Source organism: Castor canadensis, chromosome 6, assembly GCF_047511655.1.
Source record: "Castor canadensis chromosome 6, mCasCan1.hap1v2, whole genome shotgun sequence".
Taxonomy (NCBI): Eukaryota; Metazoa; Chordata; class Mammalia; order Rodentia; family Castoridae; genus Castor; species Castor canadensis.
In genome coordinates, this window is record NC_133391.1 from 5,047,275 (window position 1) to 5,067,421 (window position 20,147).

A 20,147-nucleotide genomic window follows, 5' to 3' on the forward strand; every position below is an offset into this window, starting at 1 on the left:
GTTGAGGAGATGTTGATCTTGGAGTCCTGACTCCAGGACTGTCTGGCTCACAGTATGGTGTGTATTTGTATGATTTGAGTATCATATATTTCCTACCAGCTTATGTGTGGAAGCCTTGACCCCATCTGGTGGTGCTTTTTTGGGAGGTGCTGGAAATTTTAGAAAGTGGGGCCTATCTGGACTGGGAGCCTGTCCTTGGGCTGCATCTTTTCCTGGTCCTGTCCTGTATCCTTGGTCTACTTCCTGGCTGCCATGAGATGACAGCTCTGCTTACCACACCATCCCGCCATTGTGTCCTGCCTCACCACAGACCTAGAAACAATGTCTGCAGTGGACCATGGACTGTAACCTCTGAAATTTGAATCAAAATAAAAAAATCTTTCTTCCCTTCAGTTATTTATCTCAGCAGTGAAAAACGAACCCAGTATGTAAATGTGTTATGTAAATATACATTCTATAAATATGTAAATGTATGCACACTCATATGTGTACATGCAGGTTGAGTATCCTGTATCTGAAATGCTTGGGAACAGAAATACTTCAGACTTTGGAATTATTTTCATTTGGGTATATTTGCATAGATTTTACTGGTTAAACATCTCCAATCTGAAAAGCCAAAATCTGAAATGTTTTTTTTGTGTACTAGGGTTTGAACTCGGAGCCTCACACTTGCTAGGCACACTTGCTCTTACTTCTTGAGCCACTCTGCCAACTAGAAATCTGAAACTTTTTGAGTGTCATCCCCTCATAAAAAAGTAGTACTATCCAAGCATGGCATCCAGGTTGAAAACCCCTTTGAACATGCCTGAATTATGAAATGGCCGTTTTGGAGAGGCCTGGAAAATGTTTTGTGTTTGTTCTTCTCAGACAGTGTCTTGCTTTACAGGGCAGTTTGGATTTGAACTGGTGATCCTCCTGCCTCCCAAGTGCTCAGATTACAGACGTGCACCACCACACCTGACCTTGGAAAATGTTTTAAGTTTAATTTCTCACATTCCAATGAATATGAAGTGGATCTCGCAAAAAGCACATGCAAATTAGACTTCAAAACCAGTAGAGGGGAGCCTGGCGCCGGTGGCTCACATCTGTAATCCCAGTGACTCAGGAGGCAGAGATCAGGAGGATCGAGGTTCAAAGCCAGCCTGGACAAATACTTATTTGTTCATTTATTTATTTATTTTGTGGTGCTGGGGATGAACCCAGGGCTTCTAGCTCGCTTATGCAAATCTTCTACCTGAGATACACCACCAACCCCTTCTATTTTAATTTTTAAATGTCAACTTCACTAACGCACAAAACACAAACAATGCAGACTTTCACGAGGAGTTTGGTCCTCGTTAGGAAGTTATTTATCATGCATGATTTTAGGCGCCCTGAAAAGTGTCCTCTAACAAACTGTAAATGCTTCTTCATCTGTTTGCAGAGGCTGTGCTTCCAAATGCAAGTGGAAATCGTTGCGACGGGCTTCTTAGCAGTGGTGATAGGAACTCTTGTTCTTCCTGTCGGCTAGCTTTGAAAACAGCGAAGGATTTGGAAAAGGGTTAGGCATCACAGTAAAGGGAGAGATTATTAACGATGAGTCCCCCCAAACCCTGGCCAGTGAAGCCCTGCTTAACCCCACAACTATGTCTCTTGGCAGTCAGAAGGCTAGTGTTGCCCGTTCTGATAGGCTCACGAGACCGAGGCTGCAAGCAAATTCCGTACCCAATTGGCTAGACTGCGTGGCCCGCGCGGAGCTTGCTGGGAGATGTAGTCCCCAGAGCTATAGGAGGCGGAGACTCTCTTGTGTGACGTTAAGATTTCGGGCCAAGGGAGCCGACTGGGGCAGTGAAGAGGTGGGTGTGTTTGGAAAGCGGTAGGGAGGAGTGGCGAGAATTCGGGTGGAAAAAAACATCAAAGGGTCCAAAATTTAAGATGAGTGAGGGTTGCGGGCTCGCAGAAAAGAACGGTACGGTCCAATTTCGAGTTAGGATGCAGGGCGTTGGGGGTGGAGGGGAGTCAGGTCCACGGCCAATCAGGCACTAGCAATTGTTGTCCTAACCCCCTGAAGCCCCGCCCCCTGTCCTCACTCCAAGAAACGAGGCGGAGCCCCTGTGCTTCGTGACTTTGGGAAGGGGTCGGGAAGAAGGTGGCTCTTTTTTTTTTTTTGCCGGGTTGTAGTAACCTTGTACCTATGGCTTGGGGGCCTGGGAACTGGCAGGGCTGTGGAAAGCGGGACGGTCCGGGTCCGCGCCCGGTCTCTTCGCTGATTGGTCATTTTGCCCACAGGGGGCGTGGCCAGAGCAGGCACCTCCCACTCGCTGCGAGGCGAGGACCTCCGGGATTCCTAGAGTGGACTCGGAAGTGCTCTCTGGGGTGGGATTTATGGCTTAAACTTGGACTTGCTTACTTCCGGCGAGGAAGTGTTGGGAAGTGTCGGATACCGTGTTCTCTCCGTTTGTAAGAACTCCCATGTTCCAATCCTCGCCTACGGAGAGCTTGATCTTTCAGGAGGGAGCTCCCCGGGACGGGGCACTGGAGGGGAGAGGATAGGGCTTTGTGTCTGGACTGGGGTCTTGTCCCTAACCTTGATCGTCCGGACCTTTCTCTGTGTCTTGGGGTCAGGGACGATTCTGAGGAATCCAGGTCTAAATCTGTACCTATAACCCTACTTCTTTTCGGGACTAATGGAAGTCTCCCTTTCGTCTGTCAGCCTCTTGTGGCGTCAATGACAGGATGACAGGATCCGTTATGACCATTTTAATGTTTTGGTTTTTTTTTTTTAATCCCTCTTCTGACTTAAATTTGGTTTATGGCAGAGAGAAGGAACGGCTCCGTCTGGACTAGTTAATAAATCTTGTCCCATTATTTATACTGAAATGTTTTTTTCACCTCCAAAACTGTGTTTTAGGGTGAGCCTGATACCAGATTTTTTTTTTTTATGGCTGTTCTTTTACCTTTTTCTAAATCTCGGAGGTCTTTCCTACCAGTCATCATTTTATGGGCAGAGTGACTGCTGCCTTGCAGTCAACACTTAAGTGAATTACTTTTTAAATTTTTTTGCAGTACTGGGGTTTGAACTCAGGGCCTACACCTTGAGGTACTTCGCCAGCCCTTTTTTGTGATGGGTTTTTTTTTTTTTAAATAGGGTCTCAAGAACTGTTTCCCTAGGCTGGCTTCGAACCGCGATCCTCCTGATCTTTGCCTCCCGAGTAGCTGGGATTACAGGTGTGAGCCATCAGCCCCTGGCTCTAAGTGAATTACTTTGAGGAGTGGTCTTCTTTAGTGTAGATGACATCCTTGCAATCTCTTTGGTAATCATGATTCCCGATATATCAGTAGGTTGTACAGCTACAAAAGTGCCCTTCAGAAGATCTTAAAGAACAGAAGACAAATTGGGTCCGAGTAACACAGCCAGCCTCTAGAAACTTCTCTGAGTTGGAATGATAATGACAGAATCCCGGGAAGTTATAGACTTAGACCCTCCAGCTGAGACTTCCCAAGAGCAGGAAGACCTCCTCATAGTGAAAGTGGAAGAGGAAGATTGCACCTGGATGCAGGAGTACAACCCGCCTACTTTGGAGACCTTTTACCAGCGATTCAGACACTTTCAGTACCATGAGGCACCAGGTCCCCGGGAGGCGCTCAGCCAGCTCCGGGTGCTCTGCTGTGAGTGGCTGAGGCCTGAACTGCACACTAAGGAGCAGATCCTGGAGCTCCTGGTGCTGGAGCAGTTCCTGACCATCCTGCCTGAAGAGTTCCAGGCCTGGGTCAGAGATCATCACCCCGAAAGCGGAGAAGAGGCCGTGGCTGTGATTGAAAGCATACAGAGTGAACTTGAGGACCGCAGACAACAGGTGAGTGGAGGAGGAAGCAGACCTGTGCAGGGAGGAAGACAGGAGTGAGTGAAGGAACTGCTCAGCAGGGGTGAGAGTCTTGGCTCTCTGGTGCTTTATTCACACTCTTTTCTTCTCCTGGGATTAGGTACATTGTGGAGATTTCCTGCCACTTCAGCAAGGAGAAGCAATATCCAGTGTGTTAACCTGTAGAAGACAATCTGCGATTTTATTTATTTTTAAGATTGTATTTGTTTTTTGAATGACATGATACAAAATCCAAAAAAAGGTACTTAAGGTTGTAATGAAAAGTAAGTTTTCCTCCATTCCTTATCTCCCAACTGCTGATTTTTCTGTCTGGAGGCAGCCATTGTTAGATGCTACTTATGTATCTTTCCAGAGATATACCGTGTTCGTTTATATATTAACATCTGTGTTGATGACATTCTTTACAAAACACACAAATGGTTTGAAGTCTCTGTGCACTTTTGCCTCTTGCTTTTTTTTTTTTTTTTTTTTATAATTTCTCTTCATTTGTTCCATGTAAATAAAGCTGCCTCACTCTTTGAAACTGCATTGTATTGAACCACCTTCGTCCATTTCATTGTATGGATGTACCGTAATTTATTATCATAGGCGTTTAAGTCGTTTCTGAATGTTTACTGCCTATTATAATGGACATCAAATATATAAGTGATTGCAGAATGGATGCTTTGAAATAAGACTTCTGGTTTAGAGGCACATTTGCAATCTTGTTAGCTGTTGCAGATTATACAATATAATTCCATCAACAATGAGAGATTTTTTTTTTGGCTGAGTTCTGGGATTTGAACTCAGGGTCTCATGCTTCCTAGGCAGGTGCTGTACCACTTGAACCACTCCACCAGCCCTGTTTTGTGGTGGGTGTTTTCCAGACTGGGTCTCGAGAATTATTTGCCTGAGTTGGCTTTGAACCATGATCCTCCTGATCTCTGCCTCCTGAGTAGCTGGGATTACAGGTGTGAGCCACTGCTGCCTGGCCACAGTACATAAATCTTTTTTTCCCTTATCTATTAGAAACAGTAAGCATTATGTTTGCCATGTGATTTGCATGTATTATTTTTCCAGTTTGTTGTTTGTCTTTGCTTAGGAAACTTAAATTTTTTTTTTTTTTTTTACAGTCTGGGGTTTGAACTCAAGGCCTACACCTTGAGCCACTCCACTACTCCTCTTTTGTGAAAGGTTTTTTCGAGATAGGGTCTTGCAAACTATTTCCCCACATTGACTTTGAACCTCGATCCTCCTGATCTCTGCCTCCTGAGTAGCTAGGATTATAGGCATGAGCCACCAGCGCCTGGCTTCTTATTCTTTTAATAGCAAAAAAAATATCATGGAGTCATGGGTTTATAAGAATTTGAAGTTTGAGCTGGTGGAGTGGCTCAAGTGGTACATTGCCTGCCTAGCAAGAGTGAGGCCCTGAGTTCAAATCCCAGTACCACAAAAAAAAAAGTTTGAAGTGAGCTGGGTGATTTTTTTTAGAACCACTGCTTTAAGTGTAAGGAGTTGGTCTCTTCATTCTCGCCCTCTGGGTATGGGATTTTTAGAATTCCAGAACATCTCAGACTCTTGTTCTGGGTTAACTTACTCTGTGACTCATGTAGCAACAGAGTGGTGGCTACTGACTTGCGGCCAGACCCTTCATCTGCGTTGAAGGACTGTCTTGCAGATGGGAAGGGCCACGGTTTCTATTGCTTTTTCTTGAACAAAGAAAAGGCTCATTTTTAACCTGACTTAAAATATGAATGGATAATTTCCTTACTGTTTTACAGAAGTAAATATTCAAAAGCATATTTTCAAAACAAAAGAATTTGTTTTTCAGTGCTGGGTATCAAATCCAGGGCCTCCCCCATGCCAGGCAAGTGCTGAACCACTAGGCTAACCGCCCCCACCAAAGGATCTTTTAAATAGCAAATCTACAGCAGCCTTACACGTTTATCTCTCTTCATTGTGATATGCATGTCAGTTTTGGAAGGGACAGGATAAGAGTCATTATGTGGTAGCAGGCAGAGCTGTGAGGCCCATGAAAGGGATTTCCCAAGGAACTCTGTAGGTCACCTGCTGTGCTTACCCTCTGCCCACCTTCTGTACCTCCAACACTGTTCTCAGTCTTATCACCTGCCCCATCCATCCTCCTCTTTCTTCCTTTGTCCTGGTCCCAATTGGCCTCAAGGGCTGCTTTGGTTCTTTGGAACCTGGGTGCCCATTGACCTACTTGGAATCCTCTGAACCCTTGTTCTGGCTGGTGAAGTGGCTCAAGTGGTAGAGCTCCAGCCTAGCAAGTCTGAGGCCCTGAGTTCAAATGCTATACTGCAAGAAAAAAAAAAAAAAAGTAATTCTGAACCCTTAATCTGAACTGGTCCATAGAGACTCAGACTTTCAGACACACTGGTATTTACCACAACTAGTTCACAGTACAGCTGCCTCTTAATGTTACACCCATAGCACGTTTTCAGTCCTAGAAGGTTAAAACTGAAAATGCTTTGAAAACCAAAGAAGGTAGGAGGGTGGCAGCTGTATCGTTGTGCAGGATCTTAATACCTTCCAGTGTGCTAGGAGCCAGTGGTACCTTCCTGAATAGGGTTCTACAGAGTGACTAATGGTGCATAGTACACCCCAGGGTTGAGCACAGGCCAAGAACAGGAAGGTGGAGGCTGCTAGCCCTGACTTGAAATAGCTTGTCTTAGTGTTGGTCTGTCCAATTATGACTTCTTGCATCCTACAATGAGTATTCCAGCCTCCTTGCTCTTCTCTCCCTTTCACTAGCCTGTCCCCACCTTCCCTCTGGTTCCTGGATTGTATAACACCCTCCTTGTGGGAAGGTTGGCTAATGCTCACTCTGCCTGGGTCACCGCTTCCTCTTTTTCCTCTGGCTGCCTTCTCATCCTTTACAGGTTTACTTAAGTGACATTTCCTCAGGAAAGCCTTCTCTGGCCATCCAATCTAAAGTAGGTCTCACCTACTCTGTCTGTCTCATGGCAACATGTTTCTTCCTGTCTTACCCTGTAGCACAGTGCAATATTATTTATTTGTGTGTCGATGAGAGTAACCCATGTTTTCTAAGCTGCTGTATAATTAGTGCCTGGGTCATTGTGGAGGTGCACTAGATGTTTGGCAGGGAACAAATGACAGTCCAATTGGACTCTGCTGGCTTGTTCTCCACTGTATATAACTATGCTGATGGCTTGTGGTTGTGGTTGTTAGATTATTACTCATCCTGAAGCGCTTCCTCAGAAGATAGGACCATCTGGAGCAGCCCAGGAGTCCTTCAGTCATCAGGTCCTGTCTGGGGACCCCAAGCCTGAGCAAGAGCCACAGAAGCCCCATCTTCTGGAGGATAATGGTGAGGTTTATTCACATGTGGGACACACATGGCTAGAGCATGGCACTGTGACCACATGGGCAAGAGAGAGACTGGGGGCTGGGCAGCCTCTCTGCAACCCTTCAGGGCTGGAGGTTGGGCAGGGTTGGAAATGTGGGGTGGGCTCCTGGTGTTAAGAGAGGGGGCGTGTCTAGGGTGCTTGGGACTGTCGCACACTTTGGTTTGTAAGCTATAGTGAGGGCTGGGAGGGAGCTCATAGATAGAGGGAATGCCTAGCATACAGAAGGCCTGGTTCCAGCCCAAGCACAGAAAGAAGAGAGAAAGGAAGGTGTGACAAAGCCATGATGGTGATAGCTCTCACTGAGTTCAACCTGTTCAGAGATCTGGAAAAGTCTCTTGTGGCTGGCAGGGTGGCTTAAGCAGTACAGTGTCTGCTTAGCAAGTCAGGGGTCCTGAGTTCAAACCCCAGTACTGTGAAAGAAAGTTAAAGTTGTGTTCAGTAGACTTTTTTTTTTTTTTTTTTTTTGTGGTACTGGGGCTTGAACTCAGGCCTTCACCTTGAGCCACTCCACCAGCCCTATTTTTGTGATGGGTTTTTTTGAGATAGGGTCTTAAGGAACTATTTGCCTGGGTTGGCTTTGAACCACAATCCTTCTGATCTCTGCCTCCTGAGTAGCTAGGATGACAGGTCTGAGCTACCAGCACCCGGCAGTCTTTAATAATCTTAATCAAACTGTTATCCTCATGTTAGAGAATAAGAAGCTGAGTTCTGGACAGGTGGAGTAATGGTCCAAAGTCACACAGCTATGAAATAAACAGCTGGAGCCTGTACTTGAACCCTCTCCTGAGCTATGTCACCCTTGCCTTTCCACCACGATCTTCTAAGCACTGACTGACATTTGAAATCACTCGTGTTCCTCCCCTCCCCACTTCTCTATCTCATCAGATCAGGTTTCCTTTTTCTGCTTCCAAGGCGTTTCTTGACCTGTAAACCAGACCTTAGCCAATTTCCTTATCTCAGCAAAGTTACTGTTCATTTAGATATGGTCTATTCAGCACGTTCTTCAAGTTCTGTTTGGAATCTGTAGCCATTCCTGAGTTAAATCCCTGTTTTGGGCTTCCATCTCTACCCATCATTCCATTCCCGCGTTTTTGGGTCATTGCTCATTTCCTAGTCCTCGTAAATGAGCCTTGGAAATAAGCAGGTCATATGTTCACATTGGTTCTCAAGACAGAGGAAACCTTAGTCAGGTTGGAGATTACTACCAGGTCTGTCTGTCTAAATCAGGGCGCACATTGACAGTGAGATCCAGATGTGCCATGAATCTTAGAAAAGGACCAGCAGAGGTGACCATGGGGTCAGAAGACCCCACCTGCTGCTGTTGCTTTTTTATTTTATTTTTTTAGTAGTGGGATCGGAATTTGAACTCAGGGCTTCATGCTTGCAAAATAGCCACTGTACCTCTTGAGCCACACCTCCAGTCCATTTTGCTCTGGTTATTTAGAGATGAGGGTGTGGCAAACTCTTTGCCTGGGCAGACCTTTAACTGTGATTCTCCCAATCTCAGCCTCCCAAGGAGCTGGAATTACAGGTGTGAGCCTTGACACCCAGTCCCAGCTTCTGACCATGCTATTCACTCTGCCTGCAAAGCTTACTGCTCCTGCCTGCCCCTCGCTCTTTGTGAGCCCCTGCCCATGATCCAACCACCTGGAGCTTCAGTTGTAGTACTCCTCACACTGTTGTAAGGAGGGAGGCCTTATGTGCCTGTCTTCCCCATTAGAAAGTAGTTTTTGAAGGCAAGAGTTGTTTTATCTGCGTGTTCCCATGACACACAGAGTAGACCCTAATACATGCTTCTTGACTGAGAACTAACCGTAGAGAGACCATGAACTGAGATCTTGCTGACCCATGTTGGGGTCCTAGGAATACCTGGGAGCTCATTAGAAATTCAGAATCTCAGCTGAGACAGGAGGACTGAGAATTGGAGGCCAGCCTGGGCCACAGAGTGACACCCTGTTTTTAAAAAGAGAATAAAAGGCCTGGGTGTGTGGCCTGTTAGAGCACCTGCCTGGCAAGGGAAGGAGGGAAAGAAGGAAGAAGGGAGAGAGGAGGGCAAAGAGAAAAAGAAGAAACAGAAAATCTCAGGCTGCACCATGGGCCTCTCAAATCAGAACCTGGCCTTTCCTGAGAGCCCCCGATGGGTGCCTTGAATGTGAAAACCTGTGACGCCCTGGGCTCCAGGGATGCTTCAGCTCCTGGAAGACGTGGACAGATCGTTCTTGTTGTTCCAAGCAGCGTGGAGTGCAGGGAAATGGCCTAGCAGGAATTAGCCAGAACAAAGCAGGAAGTCTGGTTTTGGGGAGGAAGGAGGAGTTAGAGGGTGAATGTGGGCGGGGCCATAATGCAGAGGGTCTCTCCACCCCCTCCCACTGGGGTTTGAACTCTGGGCTTCATGCTTGCCAGGCAGGGCTTCTACCACTTGAGCCAAGGTCCCAAACTTTTTGTTTTTAGTAAATTTTCAGATAGGGTCTCATACTTTTTGCCCTGGCCGGCTTCGGACCTCCTTCTCCTTCCTGTGCCTCCCACATGGCTGGGATTATAGGTGTGTACCACTATGCTCAGCTGTAGAGAGTCTTGAAAGGCAAGCAGCTGGCTGTGGTGTGGCAGAGGTCATTGTAGACTCATGAGCAAAGAGGCACCTGTTGATGTAGAGAACCTGACCGATGTGTTCTCCCTCACAACTCTTTTTCTCTTCCTTCAGCCCTTCCTGTTCTTCACATTCCTTCCCTTCCCCTGAAGGACAGCCAGGAGCTGACAGCATCACTTCTCTCAGCTGGGTCCCAGGTGAGCTGGCACCCCATTTGCCCTCCGCGAGGACCCACAGTTCTTCTCTGCCTTTATCCCCAGTCTTTATCGGGAGGTCTGTTTCTTTCTGTAGCAGCCAGGCCCATGTGGCATTGGCACCTTCCTTCCCATTTGTCTGTTTCCTGTCTGCCCAGCAACTTCCCTCTCTCAGAGGCCTAGGCCCTGCCCTGAGTTCTTTCCTTAAAGCTCCCAGATCCTCCCCCTTGCTCCATTTGAACATGGGCTGTGGAAATTTAGCATAGATCTCCTGTTTCAGAAGTTGGTGAAAATTGAAGACGTGGCAGATGTGGCTGTGTCCTTTATCCTGGAGGAGTGGGAACATTTGGATCAGTCCCAGAAGTCTCTGTATAGGGATGGCAGGAAGGAGAACTATGGGAGTATTGCTCCCATGGGTAAGAACCATTTTACTTACATGGATTAGGATGTCTTAATTTCTTTATCTTGCAAAGGGTTATTTCTAGCACATTCTCAAAAGCATGTATTTTTCATTGCTATGACTGATTTTTCTGGGAGAGTAAGTCAGCCCGTTTTTTTCTTACTCAACTTATTCTGATTTTTTTTTTTTTTTTTTTTTGTGGTGCTGGGGTTTGAACTCAGGTTCTACACCTTGAGCCACTGCACCAGCCCTTTTTGTGATGATTGTTTTTTTGAGATAGGGTCTCATGAACTATTTGCCTTGGGTTGGCTTTGAACTGCAATCCTTCTGGTCTTTGCCTCCTGGGTAGCTGGGATTACAGGTGTGAGCCACTGATGCCCAGCTTATTTGTATCATAATAAGGGCATGAATGAAGACTGATTGTACTGGGGGCAGGGATTGCCATTTTACAATCCACAAAATGCTCTCTCTTTACTTTTTTAAAGTAAAAAGAGAGTTTAAAATTCATAGGTTTGATTTTTAATAAATTTTAGTAGTTCTTACAGTCCTTAGTAAATTTGATAGTTCTTTTTAATTTTTATTTGTTTGGTGGTATCAGGATTTTTTTGTTTATTTGTTTGGCAGTACTGGGGTTTGAGCTCAGGGCCTCATGCTTGCTAGGCAGATGCTCTACCACTTGAGCCACTCCACCAGTCCTTTATTGTGTTGGTTTTTTTGAGACAGGGTTTTGTGAACTATTTGCCCCGGGCTGGTTTTGAACTGCGATCCTCCTGATCTCTGCCCCCCTGAGTAGCTAGGATTACAGGCATGAGCCACTGGCACCTGGTGCCCAGCTTTTATCCGTTTTTTAAATACAGCGATATACCTGGAGGATTAGGATGGAAATGTTTTGATAGAGCTGCTGAGAAAAATGAGTGAGAAAAGGAGCCCACCACAGGAAGCACAGACAGAGCACTAGTGAATTTGAAGATCACGATTTTGTAAAGTGCCAAATTTGCCAGATTGGGCATTTTTACATACCCTTCTCCCCTACCCGCTGCATTGCTCAGCTGCCTGGCATAGCAATGAGCAAGGACAGTTCTCCATCAAATACAGAAATGTTGTCAGAAGCTGGTCGCACACACTAAGAAGAGGCAGGGAAAGCCAGGTGCAGTGGCTCAGTTGTATTTCAGCTACTTGAGAGGTCTGAGATTGGGAGGATCCTGGTTCGAGGCAGGCATGGTGGCATGTGCCTACTGTCCCAACACATGGGAACCATAGGTAGGATGGCAGTCTAAGACTGGCTCTGGAAAAAAAATATGAGACCATACCTGAAAAATAACTAAAAAAAAAAAAAAAAGCCCAAAGGGGCTGGGGGCATGGCTCAAGTGATAAAGCACCTGCCTAGCAAGCATAGGGCCCCAGAGTTCAAACTCCAGTGCCACCAAAAAGAAAAAAACTCAGTAAGAATATTTAAGAGTATTTTTTGAACTGTGCATGGTAGCACACATCTGTAATCCCAGCACTCAGGCAGGAGGATCATGAGTTGGAGGCTAGCCTGAATTACATAGCAACACCTTATCTAAAAAACCAGAAGCATATTGTATTTAGTAGTGCACAGATATTTACCAGAAGTTTCTGTACTGTGCCAAAAGGATGACATTTTATTGACTAGAGGGTCTGCTTCCCAGTCCCATTCCTTTGAACTTTTTTTTTTTCCCAGTCCTGGGGATTGAACCTGGGGCCTCACACTTGCTAGATAAGTGCTCTGCCACTTGAGCCACATACACCCTAGTCTTTTTGATTTTAGTTTGTTTTTCAGATAAGAGTCTCAAGTGTTTGCCTGGGCTGGCCACTGACCATGATTCTCCTATCTCTGCCTCCTGAGTAGCTGAGATTACAGGTGTGTGCTACCACGTGCAGCCCAGCAGGTCATTTTATAAAATCATACCTTCATAGTACATGTTGCTTCCACTTAATAATCCTGTATCCCTCTGTCATTTTCTTCTTTTTTTATTTTGGTTAAAGTTTATTCCAGCTATAATTCAGGTTATTCTGACTTTAAGGTAGCATCGCATGGCATATTTTTGAGTCCATTCCCGAGATATTTTGTTGTGCTTATCTGTCTGTTTTATAGATCTGTGCAGTCTCTGGCACTAGGGGTCATCTGGGTTTGGATCACATAGCAGTGAGCAAGTGGATAAAACAAGTTTAGAGACAGTTAAAGCAGGCGACCACTGTGATCTTAGCATATCGAGACAAATGCTGCCATTACTGCTCATATTTGGATGATAAATTCTTGTTGAAAATGCATCCTTGGGTGGTTTGAAGGGGTAGTCTGTAGGAAAGTGAATTGTCAAAAAGAATACACCGCCTCGATGTGGGCTGTCATTAGGTCCCGTCCTGTAGCTTGCCAGTGACACAGATCATCCCCACCTGCACCTGCAGAACCTGTGCTGGAGGGCCACGGGCCAGATCCCCGAGTTCCTCGTAATCCGTGTCAGCGCCACAGCCAGTGCTTCCGCAGGGCTCCCCCACCTCGGTGCGCGCTCGCGTCCGGCCAGCGCCCTTGCCTGCGGGCGCGGGGAAGTGGCTCGTGGCCTCCCGCGGGCCCTGCCAGACGGGCCTGGGGCTGGGGAAGCGGATCTCGCGAGAACCCGGTAGCCGGCTGACCTGAGCGGTGGCTCTGCAGTGGCTTGAGGGCAGTTCTGTGCGCTCTTCCCGGCCGGGGGCCGCCCGAGCCGCAGGTTCTCGCGAGATTCTCTGCCCCCCGCCAGGGTCCTGTCACTTTCTTCCGATGCAGCCAACTTGCCCTTTCCCTTGTCTGATTTCAGAGTGTGAGTCCAGCGACAGCAGTGGAGGGTTAGTGGTGAAGCAGACGACCAACGGCGCGGACTCGCACTGGACGGCTGCAGGAAGTGCAGAAGGAAACGCTCCCCGGAGTCAGGGCTTTGCAGACCGCAGTGACCTGAAGGGCATGGCGCAGAGGTGGCGGGTGAACCCCACGGTGGGGAAGTCGAGGCAGAACGCCTCCCAGAGAAGCACTCTTGGCCCGAGTGCAGACGCGCCCCGAAAGCAGGGCACGAGTGGTGAGAGAGGTCACCGTTGTGGGGACTGTGGGAAGTTCTTCCTCCAGGCGTCCAACTTCATTCAGCACCGGCGAATCCACACGGGAGAAAAGCCCTTCCGGTGTGACGAGTGCGGCAAGAGCTACAACCAGCGCGTGCACCTCACGCAGCACCAGCGGGTCCACACCGGCGAGAAGCCCTACAAGTGCCAGGTGTGCGGGAAGGCCTTCCGCGTGAGCTCCCACCTGGTGCAGCACCACAGCGTCCACAGCGGGGAGCGGCCCTACGGCTGCAGCGAGTGCGGCAAGAGCTTCGGCCGCCACTCGCACCTGATCGAGCACCTGAAGCGCCACTTCCGAGAGAAAGCCCAGAGATGTACGCGTGAGCAGTGACCAGAAGCCAGTGTCGTTTTATTAGCTTAGTACGGTGGGTCAAGATGGCTTGGGATACGGGAAGGCGTAGGAAGGCACAGAGACCGTGGTGTACTTTATTCTTTTTTTGGGGTGTGCTAGGATTTCAACTCAGGACCGTGCACTTGCTTCACAGGTGCTCTACCAGTTGAGCCACTCCTCCAGCCCTTTTTGCTCTCTATTTCTGCTTCTCACCACCCTTGGGATGACAGGTATGCACCGCCATGCCCAGCTTTTTCTATTGGGATGGGGTCTCATGAACGTTTTGCCCAGATTGGCTTGGAGCCAAAGTGTTCCCAATCTCAGCCTCCCACGTAGCTGGGATGACAGGCTTGAGCCGCCTTGCCCAGCTGTTGGTTGAGATGGGGTCTTGAGAACTTTCTGCCAGGGGTTGGGACTTGAGTCTTGATCCTCCTGATCTCTGCGTCCTGAGTAGCTGGGATCATAAGTGTGGGCCATCGGCACTCGGCTCATTTATTTTATTTTAAAATGATAACAGTGATGCAGGAAGTTTGAAGGACAGGAAGAGGGAGGAAAACCTCAGCCAGACTCCCCACCTCCTCTGAACAGCACTGTCACTTTCCACAGTTACTCTTTATAGTGTCATTCTCCTGGGTGCGGTCAAGTGTGCACACACCTTGCAGTGTGGCTCGGCTGCCTTCTGGTTATTTCTAACAACTGCCATTGCAGTGACATTGTAATTTATCCTTAGTTGTTGACCTTCCAAACTTTTCTCTTTTGTCCTGATAACTGTTACACCTACACATCTTCTTTGTTTAGGATTATTTCCTTATAATAGGTTCCCAGAAGTGGAATTAGTAGATGAAAAGATAAAAATATCTTTATGGTTCTTTTGGCTTTTCTAGATTTGAATTCAGGGCCTCACCCTTGCAGGGAGACACCATGCCACTTCAGTAACCCCCTCTCCCTCACTGCCCTTTTTGCTTTACTTATTTTTCTGATAGGGTTTCGTTTTTGCCTAAATCCTCAGACTGATTCTCCTATCTATGCCTCCCACATAGCTGAGATTAGACATGCCCACCACTGTGCCCAGCTTATTGGTTGAGATGGGTTCTCACTTTCTTTTTGCCTGGAGCAGCCTCAAACTGATATTTCCCCATCTCTCCTTCCCAAGTAGATGGGATTATAGGCATGTACTAACACATTCATCCTTTTTTATAAAGGCTCTTGATACATGTTATCAAGTTCCTTTTAAAAACAATTACACCACACGAGTGTACGCATTTTACTAATTTTTTCAGTGTTATTAAAAATATTTTAATAAGTTGAGTAGACACAGAGAATTCTTTGTTTTATTCATTTTCATTTGGCTATCAGTAAGGTTGATTGATTTCTCTGTTTACTTTTTGAGACATACATTTAAATAACATTAAACATTTATGGATGAGATCACCATGAACTGAGCTGTGAGCTTACAAGATCCTTTTGGAGCTGGGTGGTTCATGCCTGTAATCCCACCTCCTTGGGAGGCTGAGATCAGGAGGATTGAGGTTTAAGGCCAGCGTTGGCAAATAATTCGTGAGACCCTATCTCCAAAATAACCAGAATAAAATGGACTTGAGATGTGGTTAAGCTGTAGAGTTCTTGTCTAGCAGGTACAGGGTCCTGAGTTCAAACCACAGCACCACCAAAAGGAAAAAAAAAAGACACTCTTACTAACATTCTTCATGTAATTCTAAGACTGGTCAAGGTTACTCATTCATTCATTCATTTTCAGTGCTAGGGCCTCACACACTAGTCCAGCGCTCTGCCATTAAGCTACATCTCCAGCCCCCTTTTCTTTAAAAAACTGTCCATTATGCCTTTCCATGGCTCTGTTTTACATGAGTAATTCACATCAACAACCACTGCCATGTCTTCCTTCATGGTTTATGAGCTTTGTAAAGTTGTTACAGTTCTGGGTTGAGCTCCTCTGTCTCCTTGGCCAGTTCTGTCCCTATTGACTTGGTAACTGCCCCATTTGGTAAATCCATCCAAAAATAGTATCTTTGAAGCTGGGCACTGGTAGCTCACGCCTGTAATCCTAGCTACCATATTTTTTGAGCCTCCAGGGGTAGATGCCTGGGACCTGGCAGGGACTCTATTCATGTCATCATGGAGTTGATATGGTGGGGTGGTGGTGTGAAACATAGCACCCCTCAAAAAGAAGCAGAAGGTGTCTGTGAAAGAAACTGATGCAGAACCTTGGCTGTGGGTGAAGAGGGGGGATTCACACATTACCTGCCCTGTTCTGGTTTTTTCTTTTTTTTTTGGTGAGACTGGGGTTTGAACTTAGGGCTTTGCACTTGCAAAGCAGGTGCTCTACCACTTGAGCCACACCTCCAATCCATTTCTCTTGGAGATGGGATCTTGTGAATTTCCTGCTGAGGCTGATCTCAAACCTTGGTCTTCCTGATCTCAGCCTCCCAAATAGCTGGGATCACAGGTGTGAGTCACCACACCCAGCTCAATTGCCCTCTTGACAGTATTTTAATTTTTTTGGTGGTGGTGGTATTTGTTTTGTCTTGTTTTGGAAGTTTTAGCCAGGATTTATTTTAGTATACCAAGGTCAAGAAGGGAGAATTAGGGAAAAACATTTCCTGCTCCTCATGAAGGAAATGAGAGTAAAGACTGGTACTGGGGCTTTGAATACAGAACCTGTGCTTGCTCGGCAGGTGCTCTCCCACTTGAGCCACACTACCAGCCCTTTTTGCTTTACTTTGACTTTCACATAGGGTCTTGTGCTTTGACCTGGATTGGCCTGGGGCCTCAAACCTGGATTCTCCTACTTCTGCCTCCTGAGTAGCTGGGATTACAGGCGTGCACAGGCTTGTAGCCCAGTGCACGTGTCTTCCAGTGCCCAGCCACGATGGGATTTATTGCTGGCTCAATTCTCTTTGCTCCCTGGCTTTGTTTCCTGATCATGTATTCCCAGCTCCATGTCCCCTTCATAAACCTTTGCTTCCCACCCTTCCGGTTCCTGTCATTTCTCCCCATCCAATTCTGCCTTTTCCTTCGACCTCATTCTACCTGCCTAACTCATGTTGGGGCAATGGAGCCCCTCCCTGGTTCCTGCCTTGCCCCCCATTTCAGAATTCCTTTTGCTCCTTCCACATAGAACACTTTTTTCTTGTCTGTATTGTTGCCTAACCTCTATGACTCTCACCGCTCTTCTGAGCAAGGCTCTTTTCTTTGGTCTTGTTTTTTTCACTGAACAAATACCCAAAGATTTGTTCTTGACATTCTCGTTGGCATCAGGTGTCTCCTCGTGGCTTCGGTTACATCATAGTTTCATCTGCTCTTCTTCTTTTTCCTTAGAGTTTATTTTTCTTTTGTTAAAGAACTGACAACAGGCTGGGTGCTGGTGGCTTACGCCTGTAATCCTAGCTACTCAGGAGGCAGAGATCAGGAGGATCAAGGTTCGAAGCCAGCCTGAACAAATAGTTTGTGAGACTCTTATCTCAAAAAAATCCTTCACCAAAAAAGGACTGATGGCGTGGCTCAAAGTGAAGGCCCTGAGTTCAAGTGCCAGTACTGGGAAAAAAAATGACAACATAGGCATTTGTCCTTTTTTTTTTGTAGGCAATGACAAAAGAACTAAGAATATAAAAATGAATGTTAAGAAGAGAATTTCAGAATTCTCAGAAGCAGACATGGATCTGTCAGGGAGAACCCAGAGGGAAGGTTCTCAAGTTCAAGGTTTTGGCGAAGGCTGTGAACGAGACGGCAAGACAGACAGAAAACAGGGAATTCCCGTGAAAGAAATTCTAGGACAACCATCCTCCAAGAGGCTGAGCTGCAGCGATGCCATCTGTGTCCACAAAAAGTCCTCTGCAGGAGAGAGGCCGCACAAGTGCAATGAATGCGGAAAGAGGTTCATCCAGAGCGCACACCTCATTCAGCACCAGCGCATACACACGGGGGAGAAGCCATTTCGGTGTGACGAGTGTGGCAAGAGCTACAACCAGCGCGTGCACCTCACACAACATCAGCGGGTCCACACCGGTGAGAAGCCCTACAGCTGCCCCCTGTGCGGGAAGGCCTTCCGGGTGAGGTCCCACCTCGTGCAGCACCAGAGCGTGCACAGTGGGGAGCGGCCCTTTAAGTGCAGTGAGTGTGGCAAGGGCTTCGGGAGGCGCTCACACCTCGCCGGCCACCTTCGACTCCACTCGAGAGAGAAATCCCACCAGTGTCACGAGTGTGGGGAAATCTTTTTCCAGTACATCAGCCTCATTGAGCACCAGGTGCTACATGTGGGGCAGAAGGATGAAAAAAATGGGGTTTGCGAAGAAGCGTCCAGTTGGAACTTGACAATGATGGAGGATAAAAAGATGGAGTTACAGGAGCAGCCTTATAAGTGTGATGTCTGCGGGAAAGCCTTCAGTTACACTGCAGACCTTATTCAGCATTACAGAACTCACACTGCAGAGAAAACCCATAAATGTGACCTGTGTAGAGAAAAGGGTGGCCAGTGTTCCCACGTAAAGCAACATTCTAAAATCTACTCCAGTACAAAACCTCATCAATGCAGCGAATGTGGACGAGGCTTCACTCTGAAGTCACATCTCAACCAGCATCAGAGAATCCATACTGGTGAGACGCCCTTCCAGTGCAAGGAGTGTGGCGTGAGTTTCAGCTGGAGTTGCAGTCTCTTTAAACATCTCAGAAGCCATGAGAGGACAGATCCCACAAACACTGTAAACGTGTAGGCGTTTTATTGCAAACAGCCTAGTTTTACAGAGGCCTTCCAGAAGAGAAACCTCCTACTGTACTGAGCATAACAGCATGAAGCATTTTTCCAACAAAACCATCAAACCTGTGGTGAAGTCCTTCGGCCTGGAGGGACACTGGCCTGTCCACAGTAAATAAATGCCTGTTGGCTTTCTCTGTTGAGAAACGCTGTGGTTAGCATCTTGAAAGTGTAGACAGACAACCTGTGGGAATTTTGGATGAAGGAATCCTTCAGATGATAGTCATTGTTTATTTCAGACTCAGAAAATTTGACACACAGAAAAGCCTCATGAATGCTGTAGAAATAAGCTTTATTTGTAGTTTCTGCCTTGTTCAATAGCATATCTATTCAGGGAAGACTTCAGTGAAGGAAAGAACTCTCCAGCATGATAATAAGTTCATTTTGGTACCTCAGCAAGGAGCCGTTTCTAGAAACAATGACTCCAACCACTGGACTACACTAGTCATTGTTCCTGTCTTGAGTATTAAACCCTTTGAAAAAGAAATTGACTTAAGGCATTTATATTTTGATAAAATTTGGGTTCTTGAGCTAGATGGGGTATATTCCTGCTGCCCCTTTCAATCTACAACTTTCCCATGAAACACTACCTTGTTTTCATTTTGATTCTACTCACAACAAGGTTAGTCGGTAGGAAGAGGAGTTAAATTTGTAAATTTATAAGAAACTCTGCCAGTTGGTCACAGCCTAAGTTGTAGGAGAGGTACCCTGGTAGGATAGAGAAAAGACAGGCAGAACTATGAACTGGCTTACACTGTAGTACTCACAAGAAGGAAGGCAGCTAAATCCATAAAAGGAATGGGACCAAGTGGAATTAAAAATCTTGGCTCAGCTGGGTGCCAGTGGCTCATGCCTATAATCCTACTCAGGAGGCAGAGATCAGGAGGATTGCAGTGTGAGGCCAGCCTGGGCAAACTGTTCTCAAGGACCCATCTCCAAAATAACCAGAGTAAAATGGACTGGAGGTGTGGCTCATGTGGTAGAACACCTGGTTTACAAGTGTGAAGTACTGAGTTCAAACCCTAGCACCACCCAAAAAAAAAAAATCTTCTTTAAGCGGTACATGTACTGATTGCTAGGTACATTGGGAATAGAACTCCCCTGTAGGGTGATGGTGTATAAAATTAGTTTCAGTTTGTTAAAGCTGGAATTGAATGACCTTGAAGGGAGCAGGGGAGGGACATGGTCCTGTTAGCACTGCTGTGTGGGAAGATCCTGTAGGATTTTTTAAAAAATCTCACTAGGTAGCTCCATCTGGTCTGGAACTCGCTATGTAGCCCAGCCTAGCTTCGAACTTGTGATCATCCTACCTTAGCCTCTTAAATGCTGGGATTACAGGCATGTGCCATCACACCCCCAGCCTCAGTAGGAATTTTGAGGGGGAAAGATGACATGGACAGTCTGGCATTCGTGGCTTATGCCTATATTCCTAGCTGGTAGAAAAAAACCCATCACACAAAAAAGGGGCTAGTGGAGTGGCTCAAGGTGTAGGCCTTAAGTCCAAACCCCAGTTCCAAAAAAAAAT

At 46.7% G+C, this 20,147-nt stretch overlaps 1 protein-coding gene and 1 pseudogene across 9 annotated transcripts; one reads left to right on the forward strand and one right to left on the reverse strand.

The window, feature by feature from the left end:
- The first annotated feature begins 1,772 nt into the window (after nt 1-1,772).
- On the forward strand, nt 1,773-19,109 carry Zkscan5 (zinc finger with KRAB and SCAN domains 5). Of its 9 annotated transcripts, none has more exons than XM_074075566.1 (7): nt 1,773-1,835; nt 3,322-3,836; nt 7,056-7,194; nt 9,936-10,018; nt 10,296-10,431; nt 13,229-13,837; nt 17,455-19,109. In XM_074075566.1, exons 2-7 carry the CDS (start codon nt 3,423-3,425, stop codon nt 18,579-18,581), a joined length of 2,508 nt encoding a protein of 835 aa, XP_073931667.1. In that variant the 5' UTR covers nt 1,773-1,835; nt 3,322-3,422; the 3' UTR covers nt 18,582-19,109. The 9 variants fall into 9 exon arrangements, with proteins under 9 accessions (XP_073931667.1, XP_073931666.1, XP_073931664.1 ...); XM_074075565.1 differs by having other exon boundaries at nt 1,777-1,835; nt 3,319-3,836; XM_074075563.1 differs by having other exon boundaries at nt 1,787-1,835; nt 3,128-3,836.
- LOC141423955 (ubiquitin-conjugating enzyme E2 D3 pseudogene) lies at nt 11,763-13,157 on the reverse strand (annotated as a pseudogene).
- Nucleotides 19,110-20,147: the final 1,038 nt, after the last annotated feature.

Bases quoted from the DNA above. Each gene is read 5' to 3' on its own strand.
- Zkscan5 (XM_074075566.1), top strand. From the start codon at position 3,423: ATGATAATGACAGAATCCCGGGAAGTTATAGACTTAGACCCTCCAGCT. The intron at 7,195-9,935 runs GTGAGGTTTATT...CTCTTCCTTCAG, and splicing joins CCATCTTCTGGAGGATAATG to CCCTTCCTGTTCTTCACATT. The intron at 13,838-17,454 runs GTACGCGTGAGC...TTTTTTTTGTAG, and splicing joins CCGAGAGAAAGCCCAGAGAT to GCAATGACAAAAGAACTAAG.